This window comes from Vanellus vanellus (assembly GCF_965231255.1).
Source record: "Vanellus vanellus genome assembly, chromosome: 19".
Lineage (NCBI taxonomy): Eukaryota > Metazoa > Chordata > Aves > Charadriiformes > Charadriidae > Vanellus > Vanellus vanellus.
In genome coordinates, this window is record NC_138924.1 from 9,094,432 (window position 1) to 9,107,066 (window position 12,635).

The window sequence follows — 12,635 nt, forward strand, 5'->3', positions numbered from 1 at the left end:
AGTCCATAGAAATTACTTCCCTGGCTGGTGTGGTTTTGCTATCTTCGTGTTTCTGATTAGGCTGATTCCACTGTACTTCTTGTCCTGTACAGAGATAAGAGGGAGGATGCTTCACGCCTTCCAGATACTGGTACCATATCTCTGGCGTCGTTCCTGTGGCCATACAAGATATTCCTTTCCCTGCCGTCCTGCTAGTGCTCCTGTTTCTGCCCCAGCAGACTGTGGCCTGCAGTCCTGTGTCATTCTTGTTTCCTTCTCCGAGGTAGTTGTGTCAAACCACACCAGGCTTTTCTCAGAGGCAAAGGTGCAAAGCCACCTGCAATGCCAGTTTACATCAGAGGGAGCAGCAGATATCCAATGCTGCCGAAAGAAAATGGTCCTGTAAATATTTTAGGGAATAATCTATCTGAAGACTGTTTTGGGATATGATGGATCTGTAGGCTGTGTTTTGTTTTCCTTCTCTCTTGGCAGATGCTGCTCAGGGAACGGTGGAGAACAGAAAGCGTATGCTGAGTAACAAGAGGCAAAAGAGCATGACATTGCTTGTTTTTGTTCGGTCATGCTGAGAAAAGCGCACTGTGGTATGAGGCTGGAGAATGTGTTTAGGTCTCTCCTGAGAAAAATGCTTAGCTGATGTGCTCTATTCTGACTTGCCTTCAGCTCTGTTAGAGCAGATAAAGCTCTGCAAAGGAGGGGTGGATGTATTCAGCGCTGCTTTCCACCCTGAAAGCACAGCTGCTGGCAAAGCAGACTCCTCTGCCCTAACCATGGTATGGGGCTCATCTCCAGCTCTAGCTTTTATGCTAAACATTCTACAGCTGCCAAGAGTTGGTCATGTCAGTATGGTTGTGTGCATTCAGCCTCGCCAGTGGACATGGAGTGTGTGGGCTGTGCTATTCTTCAGGTGTGTGTGAGTGGGAGGGAAGAATATGTGGTATATCTTGAGAGTAATTTAATATATGCATTTGTGTGGGGGGCTACATGTGTGTATCCTGTAGCAACACATCACAGACTTGGGAAAAGTCTCCAGAAAATCCCAGGTCAGCCATTCTATGTGAAAGTGTAGCTCCTCTGTGCTTCTAACACTGGCCCGGGGGCGGGAGCCTCTGTATTCTTTTGCTGTTAATGCTTGATTGCTCCCCTGTGTGTGAGCTGCTGTGGGACGTGTGTGGGGACTTCATTCTCTCCTCGCTTGAGTTTGTGAAGAAGATGAAAAGAGCAGGAGGTGTTCTGGGACAAATGGAAATGCAAACCCACAGACTGTGTGGCACTGAGCAGAGCGGGGAAAGTAGTTGGTAAATCAAAGATGCCAGGGTTCATGAATTTCTTCTAGGGATGATTCCTTTCAAAAGCAACCACCTTAACTACATTAGTAAAGGTTTAAAAAATTGCATGCGACAGTTCAGTCTGTCCTGCCTGTCTCAACCCTCTTTCTCTGCTGAACCTTTCTTGCAGCCTTCCATCTCCCTGCCTTGCTTTGCTGTACAGTCAGACTGTGCTGCTGAGCATTATGCTGAATTGTTAGAGCCTCCACCCTTTTTATACATCTGTCCCACTGCACTGAAAGAAATCTGTGCTTTGTGTGGAATTCCTCCTCTTCTCTCCTGCCTGTTGTACGTGCTGAGTTTCCAGATTGTCTCCAGAAACTGGATGGCCAGAGAGGAGGAAACTGGTTCATTGCTTGTAACTGTTCTGGCTTTCAAGGCTGATGTGGGGTTGGCAGGAGATAGCTGTCAGTTCTTTAACACAGGTCAGTGTTTCTGTGCTGGGGGGGCGAGTGTGGCGTGTGTAGCATATGTGATCTCAGCCTAGGGAAAGAGACATCGATTTGCACAAGCTGCATGCCTGAGGGCCAAGGCCGTGCAGCCTGTGATGCCTCCGTGCCTGGCACAGAGGCAGAAAGCTCTGTGTGTCAGCAGTAGACAGCAAGCGTAGGTGCAGCACACGGAACCACGGGCACCGCTGGGGTAAGTGTGCTGTGGATTGAGACTGGAACATGTGTTTTCTTGGGAACTACTGCACAGTTGGCAGGTGATACAATAGCAGGCAAGGTGTATCTGATTTGTGTTTGCCAAACAGCATTAAACATGTTATCTCTGCCCAGCAGGTATGGTAGTTTCAAAGCTGGTAAGTGTCTATTCTGGGAAAGGTAAGTATTAATACCTAGAAACTTATGCATTAGGGTTCAGGAGATACTTGCTCTGCTGGAGAGCAAATCCAGCTGGAGAAAAGCTCGGTACATCAAGGCTAGTTTTGCCGCCACTGAAATCTTTTGGCTTTGTCTGTCTCGGTGCTTTACGTTCATTTGAGCTGCTGGTAGGGCTCGGAACTGCTTAGCTTCAAAGACTCTTTTGGGGATGCATTTCTCCCATGACTGCATGGGAGTTGGCTCTTGCTGCCTTTACTGATCAGTTCAGGGTGAAATTGTCATTGAACACGAGGAATCACTGCTGTGACTGTGCTGGTTACAGGAGCTGCAGTAGGAGAACTGCTGCAAGAGGTGCTGTCTTAAACATCAGAGAATGCAAACAAGTTGCTATTGTAGGCTGTAGTTATAAATATCAGGCTATTATCGAGACAGTTTTAATGAACGAAATGACTTGCCACTATTCATGCTGATTGTCGCGTGGGTTTTTGTTTGTTACCCCATTAAGAGGTTAAAAAAAAAAAAAGCAACTGTAGCTTCTTCGTGTCCTTTAGAGTGGCTTTCTCTGTCAGTACTGCAGTGTTGGGGGCTCTGGAGGTGATGGGGCAGAGATTATTCTTGCAAACAATGCTTTTCTCTATTTTGAAATGAAAAATCAGATCTGACAGAGTTTCTGCCTTTTTTTAGAGTACCATAAAATCAAAACTTCCAGCCTTGTCTTCAAGGAGTTTGAAAGTATTTATTGGTTTATATTTAATGAGGATGATGGTATGTTTTTATCACTGTCTGTGGGTGAGAATCTGTCTACTTCCACTGTGTGTGACGCCAGCAGATCACCTTTGTTTTGCTTGCCAGAAGAGTGGCCCTTCGGGATGATTAACAAGGTTGTGCCAAGCACTGCCCTGTGCTTTCTTGGGGGTGGGGTGGCAGCTGTGCTTAATGCTGGTGTTTGCTTCTTCCAGGTGTGATCCCTGCCTCTCCTCTCCAGCCTGGTGCCATGGCTGACACAATTTTTGGCAGCGGGACAGGCCAGTGGGTGTGCCCCAATGACCGGCAGCTAGCACTGCGTGCCAAGTGAGTCTTCACCACCCTCCTCTTCTCCTTCCAGCCTCAGCTCTGGCCTGGGTGATTTGCCGGGATCTCTGTGGAGCACTGGCCCACCAGCCTCATCCACAGCCTGGTTGGGAGGCAGGAGTTTGCCTGTCACGTAGCCTCTTCTGTACCCTAGAAGTGTGCTGCTTGGGTGGGACAGGAGCCTGCTAAGTTGGGGCTCAGTGCTTGCCTGCTGCTCAGAGCTGCTGGGCTGCAGTGGAGTTTGCAGCGTGGCTGGTGTGTGGGGGGAGTCCATCCCACCATCCTTCCCCTGGGTGAGAGGAAGGGCTTGGAGGCAAGCTCGTATCTCTGCAGCACCCTAAATATAATTGATAGCATCCCCTAGCTGCCAGCACTCTTTTGTTTTAGGAACTTGTCACTTGATCTCATTTTCCCCTGAAGTTAAATTACTGCATAACCTAAAGACAAAAGCGATGGAGATGAGTCAAGCACTAGAATTGCATTTGCTTCTTGGATGCTTTCCTTCTCTGGCGGCTGGTACCCTGCCACTGCCACCCCTGCGCTTGTCTGAATCTCTGGGGTCAGCCTGCTGCAGAGCGTTAGCAAGTGGGAGGTCACCCTGTGTCTGAGGGGACTGCCTGAGTGTGAACAGTGCACACCACTGCCAGTTCTCCAGCCTTCACCTGAGAGCCTTATTAAGAGAGCTGTGTCTGATAGTCCCCCGCATTCTGCTAGCAGCCGTGACTTTATCCAGTGACCTCTAAACCCCTACTGAATGGTAATTAATTGAGCTGTGAAAGCTCCCGCCTGTCCCCAAGTGAGCGAAGGAGAAATGTCAGCTGCTGTATGTGAAACACAGAGGCAAGTGGCTTGCTAAAGTCCTCGTGGGGGCCTGGGTTAGACCGAGGGAGGCAGTTGCCAAATTGATATTTCCAAGCGTGCCTGGTCATTTGTGTGTTTGAACTGAGGACCTTAGACATGTGTGATCTGGAGGGAGGAGGGTGCAGGTAACCCCTTTGTTGAGGAGTCTGCTGTTGGCATTTGTGATATCTGGCATTGGCACTCATTTCTTCAAGGGTACCCCAAAGATAGCCAGGCCTAGGTGTGCTAGTTTCCTTTATGGGTAGAGCCAAACAAGAGTGAGGACATGGAGTGGTAAAATACAAACTGGAGCAGAAAGGGGAATGAGAAGGCAGGGAGAGACAGCGCAACACAGTGCTGCTGGAGAAGTGACATGGTGATCTGATCAGTGAGAAGAGACTCCCACTTTGGGTGTCAGCCAGTCTGTTAGACTTCTCTGATGGAAGGCTGACGCACGCTCTGGGTGCCTAGCAGGTTTGGCATGTGGGGCAGGGCTGGGGTTTTGTGTTCTCCTTTCACAGCTTAATTCTGCCCTCCACCCCCTCCCACAGGCTCCAGACGGGCTGGTCGGTGCACACGTTCCAGACTGAGAAGCAGAGGAAGATGCAGGCTCTGAGCCCACAGGAACTTGAGGTCATTCTGGAAGTCATCCGCAAGGCGGAGAAATTGGACATCATCGAGCAGCAGCGCATCGGGTACAGTCACGTTCATTTGTCCCCTTCCCTCAGAAGGAAAGGTCAGCGCAGACAAAGGAGTGGCTTTCCCGGCTGCCTAAGCTCAGCCTCCATCAGTCAGAGCATCCCTTAGGTCAGTTATTATCCCTTCCCGTGTTGCTTGTTTGGAGGTGATCAACATTGTGAAGGATGTGATGTTTTCTGTCTCTCCATGTCTCAAGCCTTTCTCGTGCCTTCTTTGAGCCTTGGGGCTTGCTGTGGTTGCAGCCACTGACGCAGTCCCAGGGAAATGCAGTCTGTGCTAAGGCAGCTGCCCCAGTGGCTCTGGAAGAGGATGAGGAAGATGCTGAGTTGTGCAGCTGCACCCACTGATAGTGGGCAGCACGGCTCAAAGTGCTGCTGGCAGCGCAGTTAGGTTTTCCTTGTCTGTGGCAGCCCCCTGGGATTTCGCCTGGAGCAGTGAATGAGTTTATGTTCTAGTTGGCTGAGCCCTCTGGAAGGGGTTTGCTGGCTTGAATTATTTAATTTATGGGCATCCTTTTGCTGCTGCAGATTTCTATTTGCTTTCAGTCCTGCTGAAGGTCCGGCCTCAGCTGTGTCTGTGGTCATCCTAACACTGACTGCCTTTAAAGCTGGGGAGTTTGGCATTCCTGCAGCATTTCCCAGCAGTGTTTCATGTTTGCGAGACAGGAAACCCCAGTGACTCCCAGCCCATGTCCAGCAGGCCCAGCCTCCTGCCCTTGTGCTTCACTTGGTCCCCGTGCAGTGTACATTAATGAGTGCTAACAAGAACTGACAGTGACGTTTGTTTGTTTGGGAGACCCCAGCAGCCCCAGAAGCAGCCAGTGACCCTGAGGGGCTGCTTGTTCCTGTATGGTTTTTGTAGAAAGCAAGAGCTTTGCTGTTCCCATGCTGAAGCATTCTCTGAAATGCCTTTGTTAACTCCTGGGAGTTCTCTTGTGCTGAAGTCAAGGATCATAAATCCAGTAATGATGGCTCAGCCTAGCTGTGCTGTCTGACCTCATCACCATAGGCAGTACCTCTTTCAAACAGACCTTGCTGCCTTCTTAGTGCAGGACTTGGTTGATGGGACATTAGCGATAATGAGAACAAGGTTGCGTGGATAGCGGGATTGCATGGATAGCAGGATTGCATTTCCTCCCTGAGCTGCGCACACGCGCATGGCTGCAACTGGTCCCTGCTTCTGATAAATGGCCTGTCTGTTACCATCCCCATCTACAAATGGATGCCTGAGAATTGCCAAGCAGTGATCTCATGACAGCATCCTTGCTCTGCATGCTTTCCACATCCTGCATCCTAATTGCTTATCCCACCTTCCTTCCCTTTCATAGTCCTGCTGTTACAGACATTGTGCATACATATGTGCTTCCTGTCTTCCAAGCGGGCTGTCAAATGAAGCAGGGAACAGTTACTGACATTGCTCTACTGCAGCCAGACTCATTATGGTCTGATGGCTTCAGTCTGGCCTTCCTGCTTTTAATGTGGGCAAGTCATGTGCCTGCAGTGCTGCTTTCAGGGAGTATATGTAAAAATGGAGCAGGGCTTGCTAGGTCTAACTCCTCTGCCCTTACCCGGTGCTGTCTGGCTTGCCCTGATCTGAGCACGAAAGGCTTTTCCAGCTCTACGGGCAGGAAATCATTGTGCTGTGACTGTGTGGCCCCAGTGACACTGAGCTCCTGAAGGGTGTGGGATCAAGCCCTTCTTGTGAGCTGTCTGCCCTGCGCCCACTAGCTGATTCAGGCCTCTCAGTGGTATTCAGAGTTTTGATTATTCTGGGGTTGGTGAGTGTTGGTAGCTGGACTTACAGGGGTTTATATCCCTTGAAGACCAAGAGCCAGCTTATAGGAAACACTGAGTGCAGAGGCTGAAGTGAAAGTACATATGGTCCCAGCATGGGGCCCAAAACTGCACAGAAGAAGCAAAGGTAGGCTGAGTCTGGAGCACATGCCTGTAGTTTTCTGGCATTCCTCAGTACTGTGCACTTTGATTTCCAAGGTGAGTGCTGTGACCTCTGCTCTGCCTCTTCCCCAACAGGCGCCTGGTGGAGCGGCTGGAGAACATGAGGAAGAACACGATGGGGAACGGCCTCTCACAGTGTCTGCTCTGCGGTGAACTGCTCGGGCTGCTGGGTAGCACGTCGGTCTTTTGTCAGGATTGCAAAAAGGTGGGTTTGGTCACACAGATTCCTGCCTGTTCCTGGTAGCAGATCTGTCTAGGAAAAGCCACCAGGCATCTTGGAAGCTGGATAGCTCTGCAGAGTTAACTTACCTTACCCCCACTTGTCTAGGTCGGTGCTGTCAGACCATCAGATTTTCTCTTGCACCCTGGTTATCTTACTTCTCAGGATCCCAAAGTGCCTAGACTGCACTTAGTGCTGAAATGGGGTGCATCAACCCCTCTGCATCTCCCGCTCTGGGTTTGCAGAGTAGGAGAAGGAGCAGAAATGTATGGCCATCAGACGCAACTCATAAAATTGTCTTTGTACTTCACTGTTATTTACTGCAAGGTCTGCCCTTAGACCTTCCAGTAAAGCCTCTCTTCAGAGGACTCGAGTCCATCTTCAAGTTCCAAACCAGTCTAAAGTTTCCAACCCTAAAAGATAAATTAGCCTGTGCATTAATGACTGCCTGTGTTTGTGTATGTTGTTGGCAGGACTGCACAGGTGCTGTTTGAAGGGCAGCATCAGTTTTCAGGGAGACTGCTGTTCTGTCAGTGCCCTGCGGGATGATTGTTGCTTATCTAGACTCTGCAGCCAAGGGGTTAATCTGTATTGCTGTGGAGATGATGATCTCCAAGGCAACCACCTTATCCTCCCTCTACTGGGAGGCTGTTTTTCCTGCACTTGAAGCCCATCTTTCCCTGGGGAGATACCTCTGTAAGTGACTTTGCCTCAGCGTGTTGCCTGGGGAGAGGTGAGGGTACCTGCCGTGTGCAGGAGTGTTTCTGACTTGCTGGTGGTAAGGTGGAAGGAAGCAGCCTGCGCTAACTCGGTCCCCGGTGGGTACAGGAGCCAAGGAGACACTTGCTGATGTCACCCACCCTATCACTGAGGACACGTCCAGCGGAGCCCACAGGACAGTACTGAGTAAAACCTGCTCCTTTACTGTGGAATGCTGCGTGTTGACACCTCTGTGGTTAAGCAGTCATGCAGGCCATGATGGAGAATGTTTCTTGTTGGCATTGCTGGAGTTTGTGAGATGTAGCTCTCGTGCAGAGCAGGCTGCTAGGCTGGGCCTGCACTGGTCCACAGTTGGCTGCAGCACTGCTGGGCTTAGAGCTCTTGTAAGAGAGAGAGAGGAGGTGGGTACTGAGGTCCCAGCAGCGCTCAATACGTGCTTGCTGGGCAGGGAGTTGCTGTGAGCTCTGCTGCCTTTGCTGTCAAGTGAGTTTCTCCGCTTGATCCAATTTGCAAAACTAGCTTGACTGAGGCAGGGGTTATGCAGAAGATTGCTTGTAAGGCAGTGACTTGGAAAGTAAATGCACGTCTTTGAAACTCTGGGTCCTAAGCCAGGGAGAAAGTAGCTTTTTAGGAAGGAGTGGGGAAGGAAGCAGCAGTAAGGTACTAAGAAGTGAAGGGTCTGGTTTGAATGGGAGCTACAGGGCAGCTCTCTTTGGGTAGCAGACAGGAGACGGCTCGCTGTTTCCTGTATTTCAAGCATGCGGAATAACAGGATGTGCTGTATTCATGCGTTCTTCCCTTGGCGATTCTGCTCTCACCTTGTCCAAAGCCAGCTAGGTCACATTGGCATGGTGCTTTCTAACCTCCTTCCTGTGAGTCCCATACACTAATGAGGAGGCAAAAGCTGATTCAGAAACTTCCATGCCCTGGGCATTTGCAGTTGCAGGTAGTAACCCCCCAGCTAGCGAGGCTGAGTGAGCCCGAGGCTCCGGGAGGGCTGTGACCAGAAAAGCCAGAGAAAGGCTGTTTGGTTTTTTAATAGTTACTCCCTTTTTGTCTGGAGTCTGTTGAGCAGTTCAGGAGCGTTCATATCCAGGTTGATTTAAGGTGAGACCCTACTTTTCCAGTGTGCGTTTTGCAGCTGCTTTCGGCTTGGCTGCACTTTCCAGCTGTGTGCAGGCTCAGGGCAATACTGACTGGGTGGCCGGGGCTTCTCCCCTTACTGCTTTTTAACCTTACGGAGTGAATTCAGGGAACAGTCAACCCTTCAGCAGAGCACACAGAGTGGACTGTTACTTTAAGCTTGTTCCCTCTCATCCAGGGATATCCATCACTTGTGCAGTGCTGTATGCAATAAGCAATGACTTGTCGGGGAATTATGGATTTTTTAAAGTTCATATTTTTCTTGCTAGTGTTGCTCTGTTACCGTCTCATTGCAGCCCGTTTAATTCAATAACAGGAACTGTTGTAATGATGCATTTGAAACGTAGCAAAGAACTTCAGCAAGTCCCTTTTGCTGAATAGAGGCTCTGTATTTCTTATAGCCTGATGGATTTCCTAAATGCCACTTTCTGTTTTATGAAAAATGTTTTTAATATTAGGGGTTTTTATTATCTTAGAAATAAATGCATTATGGCAAGACAAAGATATATGCAAATCCAGATGTGTTAACAATAGCAGTAGCTAGACAAAGCATAATGTGTCATTTACCATGCAGAGGGTATCAGTATCATGTATGAAAGGTGAAGTAGAAGAAGAAGAAAGTGTTTTATCTTGTATTTAATGAGGAATGGGGCTGTGTTTAATGTCCTTGATTTTTATGTCTTCTTCTGAGGGGTTGTGCGTGATGCTCAATTTTCCAGCTAGTCTGCAGGGAAGGGGAGGAGGAAAGCCCAGCTTTATATTGGAACTTTCAAAATTTATGGCTAGGGATAAAATTGCTTGGAAACTTCCACTAGAGGGAGTGTTTGAATGTGCTATACGTGTGGGGATTGGGATCTTAGAGGAGGGTATTTAAGACTGAGTTGCTCCCTCAGATTTTGGTTTGAGGGAGGGAGAATTTGGGGTAGTTCAGGTGGTGTCTGCTAATTGGATCTGCAGTCCTCCTTGGCTTGGGTAGCACCACGTTGAGTATTGATGTACTAGACCCAATGGGTTGTTCCTTATTTCTCTGAGAGGATGAGGGCAAGGACAGAAACAGAGAGATGGAGAAGAGCACCAACCTCTGTGGAGCTGCTGATGCTGCCTCCTGCTTTCTGTGCAACGTGAGTCAGGGACAGACCTGCCTCTGGACTACGCTGACCAAAATAGTTGGGTGCATCTATTCATGCAATGAAGCCATTGCCTCAGGTACCATCGTTCTGCCGGTCTCCTCCAGGCGTGGACGCTGAGGGCTAAGTGAGCCACTGAGCCTTTCGTCCCTGGACACAGACCACCTGGCTCAGAGGAGGAGCAGCCTGCTTAGGGGGATATGTAAAACCTTAGCTGGGGAGATTAAATTCGCATGTTTCTCTAAGCAAGGTTTTGCTCTCCAGGGCCCTCTCGTGAGTGGCTTTTGCTCTGTGAGGATCAAAGAATTCATCCAATTTCTCATTCAAGCTGTAAGCCAAGCCTGATACACATCAGCTTCATTATATAATATTAGGTGATTCAGGTTGTAAATGGCTTGTAATGCCAGCGGAGACATGAAAGTTCCCTTGTGCAGCAGTAGAGGCCGTGCAGCGCTATCAGGCATTCTTCTCAGGAAGTGTGCATGTAGGCATGGTGGTGCCCGCTTCCTAAGCAGCCACAAATCAATAGCTGCCGAGTGCGTGCTGAAATGGAGGGGAAGCCATGGAGTTTAAGACTACATATGTGAGGGAAGGGATGAGAGGATTTCCAGTCTTGCACAAACTCGTGCTTGTTTTGTACTTGGTTACAGCTGCTTTCCGTGCCACAGTTATTCCTCAAAATCCTAAAACCTAGTAAAAAAAAAAAAACACTCTGGAAATATGCCATTGGTCATGGGGTTTGATTTGCCCTGTCCAGTTCTCTTCTTGCCCTGGAGTCAAGAACTCTGCTGTAGATTTGCCTTTGTCTCATGTCCATATAGACCTGAAGCAGCTTCCTGTGATCAGTGGTTCTCTAGGATAAATAAGAAAATTGTGCCATGTTTAGTTTTTTAAAGAAAGCAAAGCAGAACTGTTGGGCAGATGCTTCTCAGTCTCCCAAGGGCTATATGGCTGTGGGGAGTTGCTAACGCCACTGTTTTTTTTTGTTGTTTTGTTTTTCTTTTTTCTCCTTGCTTCAGAAAGTTTGCACCAAGTGTGGAATAGAAACCTTTGGAGCCCAGAAGCGTCCTCTTTGGTTGTGCAAGATCTGCAGTGAACAGAGAGAGGTAAAATACAACTGTGGAGACACAGGGCTCAGCAGCGTGCAATTACCTGCCCCAAGTCTGTGCTGAGTGTACGTGGACTCTTCCCTGTGCCTGGGCACTGGGAGGGGAGCTTGGGATGGGGTTTGGGAGGCTTGGCTGGAGGCCAGGCAGGCTCAGTGAATCCACACAATGGTGACAACTTTAGTTTATGAGGGAGTGGAGTGGGAAAAAAACACACTAGCCCCTGCAGTCTGTATGGCTTTGTGGAGTTTTTCTAGCTATGATTATAAAGAAACTGTTACCTTTTGCTGCTGCACTCTCCCTCCTAGTTCTGTGGCAAATAAACTTGGCTAACACTGTTTTTTTTTTAATACAGCTGGAGAGATCTAGAGCATAGCTGCAGTATTTGTCCCTCTAAAAATAACTAGGATTGTAGATTTTAAGTCTGTTTTCCTCCCTGCCTGCAAAATCCCATAACTTGCCAGTGTGTGAGACTTCTAATGTAGGTTTCTAAATTTTTATATCCTTCATCCTTGACTTTACACTGCAAAAAAGTAATGGCCTGCCTCAATTCTTATCTGCCAGCCAGCATCCAGCAACATCAGGGCTTGCTGCTCTACAGTGAAGTGAAGTCAGTGAATTTGTTCTGTGATTACAGAAGGATTTTCACTTGTTCCCATAAATTTATTTTGGACTTCTGCTTGTGGTCCTTGAACATCAATCCAGTGCAGCTATTTCTGACCACTGCAATGAACTGTGAAACCTGGGTGCTCTGCTAAATCAATTTCTGAAGTGTAGTGAGAGCATTTGTGCAGGTGTTTGAGATGCTGAAGTTTTTTTATACTAGTTGTGGAAACTCAGCATTGCTTCGGTTTTACATAGGTGGGGATTATCTGTGTGGGGGCACTTGCAAAGTTTGTGTTCAAGTAAGATGGGGGGTACACGGATGCTGTTGGCCTTTAACTTTTGAGCAGCAGCGTGGGTAGGGCTGGCACAGAGCATTCCAGCTCTTTGAATATTGATAGTAATTTGCTACACTGAACCATCCAGATGTTTTGAATTCCAAATGGAGGTCCCAAAATAAAGAGTGAGGCAGGTCAAGATATTTTCTGTGTTCTGCAAGGAGGTGGGTATGGGACTAAAATTGATTTTATTTCTTTTATTCTGCTCTTTCTGTACTTTTTCTCATCCCTCACAGTTTAATTGTTGGGGTTTTTTTCTATTTCTTATGAAAATAATGAGGAGCTGTGATCACTGGACAGAGAAGAATATTAACCTGTTCAGTAAGTGTTATGTGTGGCCAGTGTGTGAGGGCACAGTAACCTTCAGAGCTCGCTCTCTCCGTGAAACCTGAGATACGGCCAAAGTGTTTCCCTAATGAAAATGGATGGAACTTTCCCTCTTAGACTAAATAAAAAATAGCCTCATCTTACCTTCAAGCTCTAAGCTTCATCCTTATTTTTTTTATTTTCTTTAAGGTCAGTTCAGGTCTGTCTCCTTTTTTGTTTGCAGTGGTGCTGGTGCCCCGACCAGGAGAAGGTTGGAATGGTCACAGTGTGGACATGCAGTCAGGCATCAAGTCATACATCCCCTCTGTCTTCCCACATGCTCTGCTTTTATTTTCGG

General features: G+C 48.2%; 1 protein-coding gene across 1 annotated transcript in view; it reads left to right on the top strand.

The window, feature by feature from the left end:
* Positions 1 to 12,635, top strand: part of RPH3AL (rabphilin 3A like (without C2 domains)) — a 43,058-nt gene that overhangs the window by 4,750 nt on the left and 25,673 nt on the right. Inside the window, exons 2-5 of the mRNA XM_082493304.1 lie at positions 3,109 to 3,220; positions 4,612 to 4,755; positions 6,790 to 6,919; positions 10,944 to 11,030. Of these exons, the coding sequence (XP_082349430.1) occupies positions 3,144 to 3,220; positions 4,612 to 4,755; positions 6,790 to 6,919; positions 10,944 to 11,030 (438 nt within the window). The 5' untranslated portion in view covers positions 3,109 to 3,143. The remainder of the gene's footprint in view (positions 1 to 3,108; positions 3,221 to 4,611; positions 4,756 to 6,789; positions 6,920 to 10,943; positions 11,031 to 12,635) is intronic.